Here is a 19,012-nt window from a genome sequence, read left to right as displayed (position 1 = left end):
CGACCCTATTTTGATATAAAATAAAATTTGCGACCCCACCATGTAAAAAAAAGTTAGGTAATCAACGGCCAACTAACTGTTTTAATTGGGGCTATGAAAGTCTATTACAAATCAGTCTGACAGTACTTTTGACAGTATTTCAATCTGAAGGAAGTATGGTTTGAAGTGACTCAAATGCACCAGATAGGTATTGGGAAGTTCAGAAGATCATCCGGCAATAATTCTGTATGATTTTCTTCAAGTTTCAAGTTTTGATGTCACATGCACAAGTACAGTGAAATGCCTTTCTTGCAAACTCAAAACGCAACAACGCAATAATCAATAACAATGTATTACTAGAAAACAACACACGATAAATAAGAATAGGAAATATGAAATACACAATAAAGTAAGTAAGTAAGTAGGCATACTATATACATGAAATATTTAAAAAGTCAGATCCAATACCATATTTACATGTGCAGGGATACTGGAGTGAGGGAGGTAGATATGTATAGGGGTAAGGGGACTAGGCAACAGGATATAAGATAAACAGAGTAGCAGCAGCTTGCATGTGAGTGGGTGTGCGGGTGTGTAGAGTCAGTATAAATGTATGAGCATATTATGGAGTATTTGTGTGTGTGTTGGAGTGACAGTGTGTGTGAGTGTGGTCCTCTGTAGCTTAATTGGTAGAGCATGGCGCTTGTAACGCCAGGGTAGTGGGTTCGATCCCCGGGACCACCCATACGTAAAAATGTAAGTCGCTTTGGATAAAAGCGTCTGCTAAATGGCATATTATTATTATTATTATTATTATTATTATTATTATTATTATTATTATTATTATGTGTGCAGTGCCATGTGAGTGTGCATAACGACAGTGCAAATATTGAAATAAAAGGTCAATAAAGATACAAGGTAAACTCAGTCCGTGTAGCTATTTTGTTAGCTATTTATCAGTCGTATTGCTGGGGGATAGAAGCTGTTCAAGAGCCTGTTGTTTTCAGACTTAATACACCGGTACCCAGTGGCGGCTCCTGAAAAAATTCTCAGGAGGGGCAATTTTTCTGATGATTTAGGTGACCTACACACATTTAAAAAAAGATATGTCCAGCAACAACATGAAGACAGGGGCAGCATATAAGTCAATACCAGAAGCATTTATTGACTGATCTCAAAAGTGTTGGCTTACCAGGGTTGGTGGAGCCCTCAGTTTCATCTTTGCCTCGCAAAGCTAACTCAAACACTCCGCAAAACTTCACACACTGGATTAGCCGGCTGAGGATGTGGCGGTTCTTGCTAATGTCGTAGTAAATATATTTGTTATAGTGAATATGGAATATGATATGTTGAGTAAAATGTTGTGCTAAGATCTATTTAGGTCAGGAGCTGGTTATAAGTTCTGTTCCTATCCAATAACAATGGACAAAAGGGTCCTATCTTGTCAGCCTTGTCAGCAGGTGGCCAAGGACAACACCCACGCCATAGGCCTCTCAGTTCTTCCAACTCACGAGTTCTTGCTCTGAGGACACACACACACACAAACACACACACACACACATCATCACTGTTAAACACACACACACACACACATCATCACTGTTAAACACACACACACACACACACACACACACACAAATCCCCTCTCTTAGGCTGAACATTTGAAGACAGAGAACCCGACTCAGAGCCAATGCAACAGTGACAGTAGCCTGGAGGTGACCTCGCCCAACTCATCAGGACCAATCAGAAGATCAGAACTACTAGATTGAACCTACTTCATTTATTGCATAAAATGTCTGCACACAATGTTTCGGGGCTCTCTTCAGAAATAATAATAATAATAATAATAATATGCCATTTAGCAGACGCTTTTATCCAAAGCGACTTACAGTCATGCGTGCATACATTTTTGTGTATGGGTGGTCCCGGGGATCGAACCCACTACCTTGGCGTTACAAGCACCATGCTCTACCAGCTGAGCTACAGAAAGTGGATACTCATGGATGCGCATTGCAATTGTAAAATGTCAACACAATTGGAGACACCACGTCATTTTTGGAGACATGTTATTGACAGTAAACTATTGTAGATGCGACTGCTAACTAAATAAAACATTTTAGCTGGCTAGCTAATCATCTTAGCTAAATGTGGGGCAAACAATTCAGTTATTTACCGTTAATTTGAGGGATTGGGGTGAAAGAAATCGAGTTACATAGTGATACTTTACGATATACTGTATTGACAATATCGCAATATTTTAGCGCTAGTTGGCTGTACCTGCACCAAAACACCATTATTGTTCCTTCATAGCTTGTTCTCAATCTTTTCACATTGGGAGCCAATTTGTTTTCAGCACTTTTATTTCCATGACTGATCAAAACTCGTTCTCATGGCTTTCTGATCCCTCTGCAACAGACATATGGTGCGCAATAAAATCACAGTATCGAATCGCAATACGTATAGAATCATGAGACTCGCAATGCTGATGCATATATCTTATCGTGAGGTTCCTGGCAATTCCCAGCCCAAGTTCATTTGCCACAACAAATCTCTTCGCTAGCAAACGCGATGTCTTCTCCAAAACGGCAATGTGTCTCCAGCAATGTTTACTTTTTTGACGTTCTATGGCATCTCCACTTTCCAAGCATATATGACCACATGTAATATTTTGGTAAGTGATGCAAATAGTGAACTATGTAGGGCCAGGATGTAAAATATATGTAGCTGCAGCAATTTCTCTTATCTGATATGGTAAGTAATGGGGCTTAATTTATAGCTCCCTAAGAGTTTGACGAACGGGTCCGTGAACGCGATTCCAGATATATTTACCTCTGAATAAACTGCCTTTATTACACCATATCCACCCTGTCCAAAGTCTCTACTTGGTCTCAGTTGGTTCTCCAGTAAACTTGTGATTATCAACACTAACCTCATCGTTGTGGCGGCGGACAGCTAGCCTGTATCCCTCGTCATCCAGTTGAGTGAGTGGCAATGTCTTTTTTCGTTCGTACCAATTTTTGGAAAATCCTCGGGTGTAGGACTTTCCGCCTTTAGTAGAAACCTGTTGAATTATTAAATTTGGTCTGGGAGGTCCTAATTGTTTCGTTGCCAATTTATCTTCATTTGTTCGCCGACAAAAAGGAACTTCTTTCAAACAATCCACTCTTTTCTCAGTTACGTTCATGGTTACGTAACGTATGACGAAAGCGCGTAAGTGCAAGCCCACAGACACCCATTGAGATTGTATTGAAGGCTCTGAAATTTGAAAAAAATAGATTTTACATGGGAGTCTATGACAGACTTCTGGGCGATTTTCAACCTGACTGAAATCGCCCCAAAAGGGGGGGGAGCCATTTGAAGCACGACTTTAGCCTGATTCGACATTTAGTGGCAGTGTGGCACTGTGGCAGATCAGACGTATAGATTACAACACTGATAACTACTGTTGCCGTGATATAATTGATTAGAAAAAAAATCCCTTCCTTTTCCCGTTTGGCAGTGCGTCGCCCATATCGCCCTATTGAACAGGCCGCCCCTGCCGGTACCTCTTGCCGTGCGGCAGCAGAGAAAATAGTCAATGGCTTGGGTGGTTAGGGTCTTTGACGATTTTCCGGGCCTTCTTTTACACCGCCTGATATAGAGGTCCTGGATGACAGGGAGCTCGGTCCCAGTGATCTACTGGGCTGTCCGTACAACCCTCTATAGTGCCATGCGATCGAGGGCAGTGCTATTGCCATACCAAGCAGTGATGCAGGCAGTCAATATGCTCTCAATGGTACAGCTGTAGAACCTTTTCAGGATTTGAGGGCCCATTCACGACTGTGCGTGTGTGTTTGGACCATTTTAAGTCTTTAGTGATTTGGACACTGAGGAACTTGAAGCTGTCTACATGCTCCACTGCCGCCCTGTCGATGTGGATGTGGGCGTGCTCGCCCTCCCCCTTTCCTGTAGTCCATGATCAGCTCCTTGGTCTTGCTGACGTTGAGGGAGAGGTTGTTGCTCCGGCACCACACTGCCAGGTCACTAACCTCCTCCCTGTAGGCTGACTCATCGTCGCCGGTGATCAGGCCTACCACCGTCGTGTCGTCAGCGAACTTGATAATGGTGTTGGAGTCATGTGTGGCCACACAGTCGTGGGTGAACAGGGAGTACAGGAGGGAACTAAGTACACCCCTTTGTGGGGACCCCTGTGTTAAGGGTCAGCGTGGTGGAAGTGATGTTGCCTACCCTAACCACCTGGGACCTGGGGTCGGCCCATCAGGAAGTCCAGGATCCAGTTGCAGAGGGAGGTGTTCAGAGTCCTAAGCTTGGTGACGAGCTTGGAGGGGACAATGGTGTTGAACGCTGAGCTGTAGTCAATGAACAGCATTCTCACATAGGTATTCCTCTTATCTAGGTGGGTGAGGGCAGTGTGGAGAGCAACTGAAATTGCGTCGTCTATGGATCTGTTGGGGCGGTATGCCTATTGGAGTGGGTCTAGGGTGTCTGGGATGGTGGAGTTAATGTGTGCCATAACCAGCCTCTCAAAACACTTCATGATTACAGAAGTGAGTGCTACAGGGCAGTAATCATTGTGGCATGAGGCCTTAGAGTTCATAGGAACAAGAATGATTGTGGTCATCTTAAAACATGTGGGGATTACAGACTGGGACAAGAAGAGGTTGAAAATGACCGTGAATATGCCTGCCAGCTGTTCTGCGCATGCTCTGAGAACGCGCCCTGGAATACCGTCGGGGCCCGCGGCCTTGCGGGTGTTGACCTGTTTAAAGACCCTTCTCACGTCGGCCTCGGAGAGCGAAATCACCCAGTCCTCTGAGTCGGTGATGGCCCTTACACCCGGCTCGATGTTGTTGTCGTCAAAGCGTGCATAAAATACATTGAGTTTGTCTAGTAGAGAGGCATCGTTGGGAAGATCACAGTTGGGTCTTCCTTTGTAATCCATAATGGACTGTAACCCCTGCCACATGCGGCAGGCGTCGGAGCCTGTGTAATATCATTCCACCTTATTCATATATTGTACTTTCGCTCATTTGATGACTATGCGGTGGTCATAGTGGGCCTTCTTGTACTTATTCATGTCTTCGGCCGTAGCATCAGGGTTGTCTACGATAGCTCTGTGTGCGGTAGCCTGGTCTTGTCCACTGTGTTCTAATGAGTCCTGCGTGGCTTGTGGGCATTGTAGAGGGAAACAGAACAGACACATACGTGTTCCTGAGAGTCCTATCTTTCAATGATGGTGTCATAATATTTTGTAGCTTAAACCGTTAAAATGATAGAGCCACATTTGTTGGAAGAAAACAGAAACCGCTGTTTCAACCGCATCTAGCAACTGCGATTTTCAAATCAGGCGACCCTACAGGGGGTCACGACCCCTAGTTTGGGAAACTCTGCCTTAGAGTAAAATGAAAAGCTAAGAGTTAAATTACTGACATTTCCTAAAAAGGATCCAATTGAATCATACTCGTCTGCCCACTGCCCAGTTGATTCTAGAGGCTCACGAGAGATTGGCTCCTCTGACTAGGAATCTCAACATCAGCAGGAAACCAACGCAGGGGGCATCATAACTGCTTGGCAGGTTATACCCAAACACAGAGAAGAAAAACCCTGCATCTGATCCTGCTTCTATTACAATCGAGAATACACAAGGCTGCTTTAATCCCTGTCTGTGTCAGTGATGAGACACAGACAATGATGAGCTAAGGGCCCCTGGTTAGGGATTTAAGACCGGAAGCTTCCTTGATGTCAAAGGTAGCGCACTAGACAGCTGGATTTAGGGGACTTAGGGGAGTTTGTGTGCTTGGCCGTGTTGCCATGTGGGCTTCACTCACCCTGCCTTCAGCATTGCTAGGCCTTGCGTTGCTGCGATTGAAGGCATGTGCAGGGTCTTTGTGGTACACCTTCAGACAGCATCGAGGTGTAATATTTCTGGAAAAAAGAAAAACTTCCAAATTTACACTGGTTGTGTGAACCCCTATTCCATTTTGTAAACACACACCATTTTGTAAGCACAGGTTGTTGACATCGAACAGCCTAACAGTGAACTCCACTCCACTGTATAATTGCAAGCCCTCACGGTACTATATTCCTCAGTCTACTGTAGAGCAGTGGTTCTCAAACCTCTCCTCTGGGACCCCCAGACGTTTCACAATATTGTTGTAGCCCTGAACTAGCTCACCTGATTGACCTAGTCAAGGGCTTGATGATTACTTAACAAGTTGAATCAGGTGTGCTAGCTCTGGAATAGATCAAATCCATGGAACCACTGCTGAAGATGAGTGTCTGTACAGATTAGGGTGTGGTAAAGGCAGACACCCTGTCATCAGCAGCATACGCTCAGACATGGGCCTCCTCTCTTGTTGCCTCAACAATACCCCATTCAATGCCTGCCTGCCTAAACTGAAAGAGCAGGAGGTGGAGGAGTATTCATGTCACGCTTTGGACGCTGAAATGCCAAAGTAGAGACAAAATGACTTGCAAGGCTTCCCCTGTAATTTGAAGATCTATACTAAAAGACGGATGCTTTAACAACAGTGTTGTAGCTACTTGTATTACTATACAGCAAACAAAGCCTGACAATCCCTTTTTTGCCCAACCCCCCAACTTACCGTAGCATTAGGTAGTATCATACTGTACCAACCACCTTTGTTTAGTAAAAGTGTGCCAATTTGTGTCTTTCAAGTGTTAAACTATACTCTATGAAAGTCACGCCTACTTCCTGTTGCAAGTCCTGTACAGTTTTTGAAAAGGCTTTAAGCTTATATCATCAAATTCATGAAAACGTGGTCATTTAAGATATATGTAAAATGATATTCATATTTGTGGATTCATTTACTTCTACCTGATGCTTTTCATTAAGGTTTCGATTATGACAAAATCGCAATCAATAACCTTTATGAAAAGCGTAAGGTAGAAGTAAATTAATCCACAAATACGAATATACGTTTTCATGAATTTTATGATATAAGCTTGAAGCCCATTCAAAAACAGTACGGGACTTGCAACAAAACATGCTCATTGGAGGGGAAAAGACATCTGAAGAAATAAATCACAACAGAAGGTAGAGTCACTAATGTACAGTAGATAGATGAACACACCTGACATCAGTTAGCTCATAGTACATGTTCCTGGTTTCATCCTTGATGTACACAGCTACACTGGGAGACTCCAGCATCTTCATGGTGAGCTGCTGGGGGAAAGCACTAACAAACAGAGCCCTGATTGTGTCTTTGCTGGTAATCTCATTGGGCATCCGGATCTGCTTGGTTTCCTCTGCGTACTGCAGGTAGAGCACACCTGAAGAGGGAGGGTGAGGAAACACTTTGTAACATCAACAGTAGAGAGAGAGAGAGAGGGAGAGAGAGAGCAAGAGAGAAAGAGAGAGGGAAAGAGACAGAAGAGACAGAGATGGGGAGATAGAAACCGTGTGAGACCTCAAGGAGAGAGCGTGTAAAAGATTGAGTGAGAGAGATAACGTGTCGGAGTACAAGGAGAGAGTATGTATGTGACAGAGAGCATGCGAAAGAAAGAGCTCGGAGCCCTGAGAGCTCCATAGTACCTACCTAATGATCTGACCCTGGTCTGGTTGGCAGAGCGGACCACCGGCAGGCTGGCCCGTGCCTGGCAGCCCCGGGTGAAGGCGGCTAGGCCGTCTCCCTCTGACATGGTCTCCAGAGACTCCAGAGAGGCCACCGAGAGGTGCTCCAGCTGCTCCCCTATACCGGGCGGGGGGCTGGCAGAGTGCTGGGGGCTCCTGGCCTGTAGAAACAGAAGGAGAGATGGAAGATGGAGAAACAGTCACCAACACACAATCACAAAAGTTCTGTAGTCAGGGATGTGGTGTATTCAACCTTAAGTAACATCTACTTCCACTAAATTACTGTCAAACATGCATGCATGCACACAGAATTACGCTTAAGTAGGACCAGTCTGCTTAAGGGCACCTTGCTCACTTTCGTAAAAGAACAACTGTCAACATGTCTTTAAGTCAACTACAAATTAACTGTCATACTTGCAAAAAAGCAGATTTAATGGACTTGGTCTGTGTGTTTGGCAAAAATACAGAATTTGATGTGAATGTGTCCCTGATGCATCCTGCCTCTGTAAGGGTTACTTCTGGGGACATCTGCAACCTGACACACACACACACAAACACGCACACTGAGTCACTCACTGCATTTACATTTTAAGCTTGGCACTGACTGGGCTATGCTGACACACTCTTGTGAATAACCACCTCAGGCAGCGCTCTGGATCAGAGTGCCCTCTCCCCTTCACTTTGACTCACATAATTATCATTACGTTATTTGATGCACAGGAAATAAGTTGAATAAATGAAGTCCATAAATACAGTATAGCTAGTAGTAGTTGTACACATGCTTTGTTTCAGTTTTAACTCAGATTCTGTTCAACTCTGCATCTCATTACAACAGACCTAGTCTATTTCTATGTCAACATACACTTTGTTTGAACATGTTTTTTTTTTACACTAGACTCATAAATATATCCAATAAAGATATCCAAGAACAATGAACATGGAATAATAATATGGCAATTTTGGCTAATGTGTATTCTCTATCAACATAGTTTTGGTCTCTCCTTTCATTCCCATAATGACAATGCCTTACCAATAATACTAAAACATGAGAGCAAATTTGATTTAGTTATTCAAAGGTACCATTAAAGGCCTCTAATAACTTGAGCTGTGGCTACTGGCTAGAAAACATACTGGTTACATCCAGTTATTCTTTCCCAATAGATTTACTTAATCTTTCAGAAAATATATGTTCAGTATTTCCTACCTCAAAGAACACAAGATTTGCAGTTGACGAGCATGATCATTATGGGCGTTAACTGTCATGCACTTCAGGTTGACCCTATGAGTTTCAGATATTTGTGTTAATAATGCGTTGGAAGATTTGGCTAGCTAGAGAAGCTACCTGTGCTGGAGTTTAAGGCACCTACAAGTCAAAGACTTTACAGACTCCTACACTGGGGTTTTAACTTGGCTATGGAACTAAAATAACTGTCCCATTGTTTAGTAAGTGGGAGTAAAACTATGTATTACACACAATAATTACAGACGGGTACAGTGAAACTACAGTGTAATTACAGGTTCACATTGTGATAGTGCTTATAACTGCGAAACCAGTTTGAAGCTGGCACAATAAAGCAACAAAGGAAATGTAGTACATTGTAGCTACTAAATGTTTAAGCCAGCGTCACTAAAGTGGGACTCACCGATCTGGTTAGCTAAATCTTCTAAAAGGTCCCCTCTAGAAGGACCTTGCTATTTCTGAGGTGTGAAAACAAAAGTGCCACCTTGTTCAGCTACACGCCTCTCAGACCAAGATGGACCCAGACTGTCAAGAGTTCATTAGAACAAAACCACTTCCAGGTGTGCCCCCAAAACCACTGAATCCATCTATCCAATATGGACCCCATGTGTAAAGCTACAATTGTATACCTCTCCACCATAAGGTAGCACTCAGTCACTGTTCAAGGTGTTCCTCGTAGTGAAGTGAGGGAAGAGCACAGCACAGTGAGCCCGCTAGGGATGAAAGCAGGGCCAAGCATCAAATGGCCCACTTTGATCTCTAATCACTGGAAGATGCATGAGCAGAGACCAGAGACCAGACCATGGTTCATCTGCTTTGGTGGGATGCCAGGTCTTTGAAAGCATTGGCAAATGTTTCATCCTCAACCCCTCCCTTTTGTTGCAGACCATTAGAATGATCACACTGGGTAACAGGTGGATGGGTGAGCATTTTACTCCCACAGCAATGTGACTTCACCACATAAGAAGAGTAGGCTATGGTTACACTGCTCCTAAAGTCATTGAAACTATTCCATTATACAAGAGTGAAGCATTTTATAACAATTGTACACATTTAATAGCAACTCTATACATATGTATATATAAACCTATTAATCTATAAATACCAATAGGCAAAATGTTTAAGATAGAATAGTCTTTTTTTCAAGACATAACTGTAGGCCTAGGCTATCATTTAAAGGGATAGTTAACCCAAATTACAAAATGATATATTGGTTTCCCTACCATGTAAGCAGTCTATGGACAAGGTATGACAGCAATACATGCGTTGGTTTAGTTTCCCTGGAACTATTTCCAAATGCTAATGTTTTAGCTTTGTGGGCTTTGTGGCACAAATACCCAAGTCATGGTACTGATATTAGCATGTTTTGCGCATCATCTTCAAATCATCTGTAAGTGACTTTGACCTTCACAATCATGCGAAAATGTCTAATATCATACCAATAGTTGAATGTGATGTGTGATTTGAAACAGTGACTGGGAAATAAAACCAAAGCATAGATTGCTGTCATACATACCTTGTCCATAGACTGCTCACAGGGTAATTTGGTTGAACTATCCCTTTAAGAAAAATACTTAATGAACGCAAATAGACATTGATGTGGTTGGAGTGTATGCGTCAGACTAAATTCAAATGAAAGAAAAAAAACATACGTAGAAATAAATTGATCTACTGGTAACATAGATTACACTGACTGGAAAGTGTGTAGGGCAGGCTATTGCGTATATCTGCTATCCTCATATCGAACAAGTTGCAAACCACCAACACGTTATCACTACTGTACAATCATCTGCACTATAGGCTACCTACTGTAATTGCACAACTGGAGGCAACCTAGATAAAGTAGTCTAATGTAGGCCTACTTTCAACGATATTTTACCTTGAACGTAGTTTAAAATCAAAGCCTCAATCCGAGGGTGAGCGCACGTTGCATGGGTCCTACTGAATTCAGAAGAAACTGGATAATTTCGCAATGACTGCATCAAGACGGCGTTCGCTTGTAAAAATTAACTTTCCTTGAGGTGACAGGTGTGGCCATGCAAACGATCTCCACATAGCCCAAATGCGGGTCTGGATTTACCTGTCTAACTTGTAGAACAGTCACAGTTTATTTTACCACATGGCCACACTTCTAGCATCAGCGCGCGCACGGCACCTCCCCTCGCCGGCGCACAGAGTCCCTGCTATTTCAGGTAGGCTGGCCTTAACAGCAGGCTAATACTGACGTTTTCCCATTCTTTATTCTGGTTTACTGACTATTCTTATTGACATCTCTATTTCCATAATTTACATTAGGCTACACTCCAGGCCAGGCACACATGACACCACACCATCGTATTGAATGAATGTATTGAATGTATTGATGAAACACCATGTATTGAATTCAATTTCCAATTCGTTCAATTCTACATTTATTAAATTCTTCAATTCAAGGCATAGTGAGACAAATGTGTCATATGCTTTGAAATCCTTATACAGTGGTTGATACACTCACACCAATACAATAACAACACAAGCCTACAGTGTATATCATGTCATTATGCAGGGGAATCAGAACCAACCAATTAAAAAAGAGTTCCCACTTACATGGTCTCTGAGGCGGTCCTGATGGCCCATGATGACAGCAGCATGGTGAGGATACCTCTGCTTCAGGTGCTCCAGGAACACCTCTTTCTTCCTCTCTACGTCAGCGTGCTGCATGGTCAGGGGGTCTCTGGCGCTGCGAGGCCCTTGCCCTCCGATGGTGTACCTCCTGGGGACTGTGCTGGGGGAACGTAGCTCGGAGTGGTGGTTCTGGTTCTCTACAGTCTGCTGCCTGTGGAAACGCTCTACATCCTCAGGTGATGAGAGTCTCTGGTTGTTGTTTCCTAACTCTATTAGTAAAACAGATATAAAGAGGTAATAATACAACAGATATAAAAGAGAATTATATATTACGTTATCGGTATTCAAACACACCAAACACATTATGTTGTTATGAATAAAACCACAACTCTTTTATTTTTTTATTTATTTTTTTAACCACAACTCTTACATGAGGGTGTTAACTGTTTATCATGACAAGCAAACATCCAAAGACAAGACCATGCATGATGTGTACAAAAGTATTTAATGTGATGAGTAATCATAGCTGCCCGTTTCATGAACCTTCAGAAAGTTGTTTTGCCTTTAAGAGTTCCATGGATGACAATCTGTGCTGCACTCATATTCCTAGCACGCAATGACTACATCAAGCTTGTGACTCTACAAACTTTTTGAATGCATTTGCAGTTTGTTTTGGTTGTGTTTCAGATTATTTTGTGCCCAATAGAAATGAATGGTAAATAATTTGTCACTATTATTGTAAATAAGAATATAACATGTTTCTAAACACTTCTACATTAATGAGGATGCTACCATGTTTACGGATAATCCTGAATGAATTGTGAATAATGATGAGTGAGAAAGTTATAGAGGGTCAAAGATCATACCCCCAAGACATGCTAAACTCTCACCATTACCAAAAACAGGGGAGGTTAGCATGTCTTGGGGGTATGATCTTTGACCCTCCATAACTTTCTCACTCATTATTCACGATTCATTCAGGATTATCCGTAATCCTTGTCAATAATTTTGACACCTACCTTTTGAGAAAAAAAATATTACTTGTTAAAACCTCTTAAGGATCGGACCCTTTTTTTCAATTTTCACCTAAAATGACATTCCCAAATCGAACTACCTATAGCTCAGGACCTGAAGCAAGGATATGCATATTCTTGATACCATTTGAAAGGAAACACTTTGAAGTTTGTGGAAATGTGAAATTAATGTAGGCGAATATAACACATTAGATCTGGTAAAAGATAATACAAAACAAAAAAACATGCGTTTTCTATTTATTAATTTGTTCCATCATCTTTGAAATGCAAGAGAAAGGCCACAATATAATATTGCAGTTTAGGCGCAATTTAGATTTTGGCCACTAGATGGCAGCAGTGTGTGCACAGTTTCAGATTGATCCGGTGAAGCGTTGCAATACTGGACTATTTTGTATCAAGTCTGCCCAAATGTGCCGAATTGGTCAATTAATACATTTTCAAGTACATAACTATAGAGAACATACATTTCGTATTACCATATAATTTTTGTAAGTTTACACACTCCCAGGAATGTCATACATGGTGGATAATTAGCTTATACACTAACTTGGTGTATACACTAATCTAGATGGCCGGGCGGGGTGGGTGTGGAGCCAGAGACAGCAGGGGTTCAAACTGTAGAACCCAGTTCCTACATTTGAATATAAAAATTGATTTTATCAAACAAAACTATGCTACATTTTATCTCTGGGACCCTTAGGATGACAAATCAGAGCAATATTACTGAATGTAAGTACATTACTTACCTTCAGAGGTGAATGTATCAAACCAGTTGCCGTGATAAGTTTTTTTGTTGTTGTGCACTATCCTCAAACAATAGCATGGTATTTTTTCATTGTAATAGCTACTGTAAATTGGACAGTGCAGTTAAAAGCTCAGTATTTGAATGATTTATTTTATACAGTAATTATTGCTCATCTTTATTAAGGGTGTCAATCATTTCAGGACCCCACTGTATGTTACCTAAATTAACACCTACAACATGAACCCAGAGGGTGAACAACACACAACACATTTAAACAAACTGAAACAGGCATGTGCCTTACTTTTACTATGCTATAGATACAGCATAGAAATGTGGATAAAAAAAGCAAAAATCTGACCTTGTATGGCTTAAGAATGATAAGGCCACCATGGAGTTTGCTTTTGAAAAGGGTGGTATCACCTAAGTATCTTGAATATGAAGGCTTAGAACCTCAAAGCAGGCAGACCAAATGAGAGAGCAGTTCTAATCCTCTTTATTCATTATATCTATCACATAGTGCTGATTTAGTCTGGAGACAGACTGTCTGTAGTCTTGTTGGGGGAGATGTAGGCAGTATGAAAAATGTATGCACTCACTAAAAAAAAACTGTAAGTCGCTCTGGATAAGAGCGTCTGCTAAATGACTAAAATCTAAAATCTAATCTCTTGGACTTTCATCACACGATTGTGGGGTGGTATACGAGCTTCATATTAGAACAAACACATGGATTTTCTTTTAGGAAATAAACAGCATGCCTGAAACAAATAGTCAAATGAAATATTATAAGTCATATTTTTAATGACCAGTCTTATGAGATGTGATGTGTATTTATTGGCACATTTTCTGCCACATTCATTGATTGTGAGTTATCAAATTGTACATGCAATAGGCCTACTTATGAATAGCCAATATCCTTCTTGTGATTGGGTAAAAACAGAACACTGGCCGTACTAGAACCCTACGTCAGACATTCGGCTTTGGAATCAGGATGAGCATTGTTGAAGCATCTAGAGAGGTTTTTGTACGGTAGATAACATTTTATGACCTTCTTTTCGATACAAGGCTGTGTGCTTGAGCAGTTTGACAAAATTATTAAGATACTTAAAAATGCTATAAATGCTTTACTCAGAGCATACACAAGCTGTGTTTACTTCATCTTGACTAACGACTAATGTCCACATTGTTGAGTAGCATTTTGCACAACTTCAGGCAAAGAATGCTGCGACACATCTTGTTGACATTTTAAGTGGACCTAAAGGTATGCCTTTTCGGTTAAGCAGAAAATGACTTTTAGAATTAGGCTGGAAGGGCGGTGTGTGTGTGTTGTGTCACGGGAAACAAATGGCATCGACACAAAGCTGCAGTGTCGTAAGAACACATCTGTTGTAGTATAATTACAAATCCTGTATAGGAAAGAATTCAATGCTGGAAATCTTATAGGTTATGTTCAACATAGATTTCCTTCCTGCTCAGAACAATGCCTATCCCACGAGGAAGCAATCCCAAGTTGGTTTTGCTGGAAAAATGGACTCCCATCTGCATGTGTTGTTCGTCTGGGAGATGATTGCTATCTCTTCAATCTAACACAGGCAGGCCTAAAGCAGTAATCAGCCAAAGACTGGAGCAAGTCCCCTCACCATTTAAGCTTTTAAACAGAGTGGATACAAGCAGGACACCTCAGAGGATATCCTCAACCCCACACCTTGAATAGACCAGGGGATTGTTATGAGACGTTTTCCACTTACGGCATGGAGGACAAATAGGCTGAACAAAATATAAACGCAACATGTAAAGTGTTGGTCCCGTGTTTCTTGAGCTGAAATAAAAGATCCCAGAAATTTTCCATAAGCACAAAAAGCTTATTTCTCTGAAATTGTGTGCACAAATTTGTTTACATCCCTGTTAGTGAGCATTTCTCCTTTGCCAAGATAATCCAGCCACCTGACAGGTGTGGCATATGAAGAAGCTTATTAAAAAGCATGATCATTACACAGGTGCACCTTGTGCTGGGGATAAAAAAAGGCCACACTAAAATGTGCAGTTTTGTCACACAACACAATGCCACAGATGTCTCAAGTTTTGAGGGAGTGTACAATTGGCATGCTGACTGTAGGAATGTCCACCAGAGCTGTTGCCAGAAAATGGAATGTTAATTTCTCTACCATAAGCCAAGGTGGTTTATGTCGTTTTAGAGAATTTGGCAGTACGTCCAACCGGCCTCACAACCGCAGACCATGTGTATGGCGTTGTGTGGGTGAGCGATTTGCTGATGTCAACGTTGTGAACAGAGTGCCCCATGGTGGCAGTGGGGTTATGGTATGGGCAGGCATAAGCTAACAAACACAATTACATTTTATCGATGGCAATTTGAATGCACAGAGATACCGTGACAGGATCCTGAGGCCCATTGTCGTGCCATTCATCCGCCGCCATCACCTAATGTTTCAGCATGATAATGCACGGCTCCATGTCGCAAGGATCTGTACACAATTCCTGGCAGCTGAAAATGTCCCAGTTCTTCCATTGCCTGCATACTCACCAGACATGTCAACCATTAAGCATGTTTGGGATGCTCTGGATCAACGTGTACGACAGCGTGTTCTAGTTCCCACCAATATCCAGCAACTTCGCACAGCCATTGAAGAGGAGTGGGACAACATTCCACAGGCCACAATCAACAGCCTGATCAACTCTATGTGAAGGAGATGTGTCGCACTGCATGAGGCAAATGGTGGTCACACCAGATACTGACTGGTTTTCTGATCCACGCCTCTACCTTTTTTTCTTAAGGTATCTGTGACCAACAGATGAATATCTGTATTCCCAGTCATGTAAAATCCATAGATTAGGGCCTAATTTATTTATTTCAATTTACTGATTTCCTTATATGAAGTGTAACTCAGTAAAATCTTGTTGTTGCATGTTGCGTTTATATTTTTGTTCAGTGTACATCAACAAAGGGTGTGACACACACTGAGGTCAAGGAAGGTCCTACTACAGTCCAGAGGAAAGCTGGGCTTGTAACCAGAATATAGCACATTCAGGTACTCTCTGTAGTACATCCCAACCCATCCAGTTGGATATAATATTAAGCAAATGTGTGAGTTTAAATCAGAAATACTTCCTCTGCTATTATACTCAGGTTATAAAGGAAGAGATCATGAGGCATGCTCTCAGGAAACAGAGACAGAAGGCAGAGATAGTAGGCAGGTCAGAGACCCATGTATGAGTCTCAGTTGTAGTCAAGCTGGACTATTTATCTTCCTGGAATTAGGCAAGAGGAGCCGAGGGAGAGAGGGAACTCATTCTGGCATGTGCAATGTGCTGTGAAGCCTCCTCCAGAGGGGGGTGGGGATGGGCGGGCAGGGATGTACACAGCTGTTGAGAATTTCCCCAGTGCTTCCATCTTGGCTACGAAAAAAATATTTTTGTTGATTTCTCTGAACCAGAGGCAGGACTATTTTGTTTTCTGTTGTATCATTTGAGTGCACAGTAGTTCCTTAACCTGAAATAGACTCTGGGTCAGTTGGTATCAAGTAATTCACCTGTTATTCACTAGGGGGTTGTGCTGTATCAAATCTCAGCTCACATGGTGTTATACTGTATGTAACTTCGATGTGCAGCTGGTTGAAGAAACAAAATATGATACAGAAAGTCTACACATAGCATAATATAATCTGACACTATAGTTAGGCATATGCAATTCTGGATTGTAACCCAGACCTACAGTTCATCATAAGCTCCTATGTGGGCATACTTGTCAGGAAATATGCTTAGTGTTGTAAGACTTTTCTGCATATCAAAGTTTCTGACTAATTGATGAGCTTGCAAGAAATGGGCTTAATCCATCCATGTAATACAGTTTCTAAATACAGTGATACAGCTCGAGAACCTTCTCCTCCCTCTTGTCTTTTATCCTGCTTTAAATATTTAAGCTTAGCGTTCCCCACTTGACTGAGTGTTTAATTAAAATAAAACTGTGTATTAGTTGGCTAATACCAGGAATATTATTTAAATCTCTCTTACTACAACCTCTGACTGCTGCTTTAGTTCAGGCTCTGTTTACTGGTGATTCCTCAATGACACCTTGGATAATTATTCACTAACATGACAGTCACAGTATCCAAACACATCCACCAGAGGAATACTGCAAAGACCACAGAGACAAAAATCAACAGATAAACATTTAGTCTTTACTTAGATGACATTATGCTATGGCCTTACCTCTTCTCCCTCTCCAGTGAGTATGCCGTATGTACTGATATTCCATTACTTTGTACCCTATTCCCTTAAACACTATGAATTCTGCATTGACAGTGCACACGGTGTTCAGGTCTTTCTGTAGCGCAAGGTTATACGTGGAAAGTTATGGTAAAAACAAACGTGTGTGTGTGTGTGTGTTCCTGAGGAAGCTCCATTGTAAAGCTGTCCTCACTTTTCCAAACACCCTGTTTTCCAGCCCATGATTGCAAGTTGGGGAATACATGGCTTAACCAATTAATGAACAAATTCATATCTTTACAACATACGTTCCAGATTATCAAAGATTTAACACACAGTACCAGTCAAAAGTTTGGACACACCTACTAATTTAAGGGTTTTTCTTTATTTTGTACTATTTTCTACATTGTAGAATAATAGTGAAGACATCAAAACTATGAAATAACACATATGGAATAATGTAGTAACCAAAAAAAGTGATAAACAAATCAATATATTAAAATAGCCACCCTTTGTCTTTATGACAGCTTTGCACACTCTTGGCATTCTCTCAACCAGCTTCCCCCAACAACTGATTGGCTCAAAAGCATTAAGAAGGAAAGAAATGCATTCCATGTGACTACCTCATGAAGCTGGTTGAGAGAATGCAAAGCTGTCATCAAGGCAAAGGGTGGCTACTTTGAAGAATCTCAAATAAAATATATATTTTGATCTGTTTAACACTTTTTTGGTTACTACATGATTCCATATGTGTTATTTCATAGTTTTGATGTCTTCACTATTATTCTACAATGTAAAAAATTGTAAAAATAAAGAAAACCCTTGAATGAGTAGGTGTGTCAAAACGTTTGACTGTACTGTATCTACCTTATAATACTAATTAACTGGCTATTTCTCTTTTTCATAATAATAGAGAAAAGTTTGACATCATTAGTCTGTCCTCTGTGGTGATTTTAGCCTTCATTTCCTCAACCTCTCCCACTGTTCCCTCTTCACACAGCTGGACTGAGGTCAAGGTCACAGTCATGGCCAAACTGGAAACCCCACCAATAGTTTCCTTCATGAAAACTTTGAAAATAACTACTATTTGGGTCTATTGTTCAAATCAGCATTCATTTTCGATCAGAAGTGAACCTGCAAACCAAGGCCATGCAAACAAGCATAGGAAAATAGGCTAATTGCTACACAGCGATGAGTAATATTTTGTTGTTGTAAATTCGAAAAATCTATCATCAGGCTTTGACGTTAGATGTTAGTAAGCGGACTAAAATGTGTCACATTTAGTATTTGATCTTTCATAAGAACAGAACAAAATTATACAAAACAAAAATATAATTTCCTCTCGATACAGTTTGAACTCCATGCATTCCATTTTCACTGTTGGGTAAACCTAAGACACTCTTGGTAGGCTGTATCAACACTCATTTTCAATGTTCCGTTGGGCAACGTTGAGATTTTACATGGAGCAAAGCCCTGAAACTGTAGTTTCAGATAATTTCATACAGTAATGCCCTTGACGTTTTCCACATTTTGTTACGTTACAGACTTATTCTAAAACTGATTAAATAGTTTTTTCCCCCTCATCAATCTACACA

The 19,012-nt window shown here is 41.3% G+C and overlaps 1 protein-coding gene across 1 annotated transcript in view; it reads right to left on the bottom strand.

Moving 5' to 3' along the window:
- LOC121535252 (sickle tail protein homolog) overlaps positions 1-17,523 on the bottom strand; it is a 57,025-nt gene extending 39,502 nt beyond the window's left edge. Inside the window, exons 1-5 of the mRNA XM_041842131.2 lie at positions 17,421-17,523; positions 11,400-11,686; positions 7,539-7,734; positions 7,074-7,272; positions 5,808-5,904 (exon numbers count right to left, since the gene is read on the bottom strand). Of these exons, the coding sequence (XP_041698065.2) occupies positions 5,808-5,904; positions 7,074-7,272; positions 7,539-7,734; positions 11,400-11,686; positions 17,421-17,466 (825 nt within the window). The 5' untranslated portion in view covers positions 17,467-17,523. The remainder of the gene's footprint in view (positions 1-5,807; positions 5,905-7,073; positions 7,273-7,538; positions 7,735-11,399; positions 11,687-17,420) is intronic.
- Between the last annotated feature and the right edge of the window lie 1,489 nt (positions 17,524-19,012).

Source organism: Coregonus clupeaformis, chromosome 21 (genome assembly GCF_020615455.1).
Source record: "Coregonus clupeaformis isolate EN_2021a chromosome 21, ASM2061545v1, whole genome shotgun sequence".
Taxonomy (NCBI): domain Eukaryota; kingdom Metazoa; phylum Chordata; class Actinopteri; order Salmoniformes; family Salmonidae; genus Coregonus; species Coregonus clupeaformis.
This window is presented reverse-complemented; position numbering and strand designations above follow the sequence as displayed.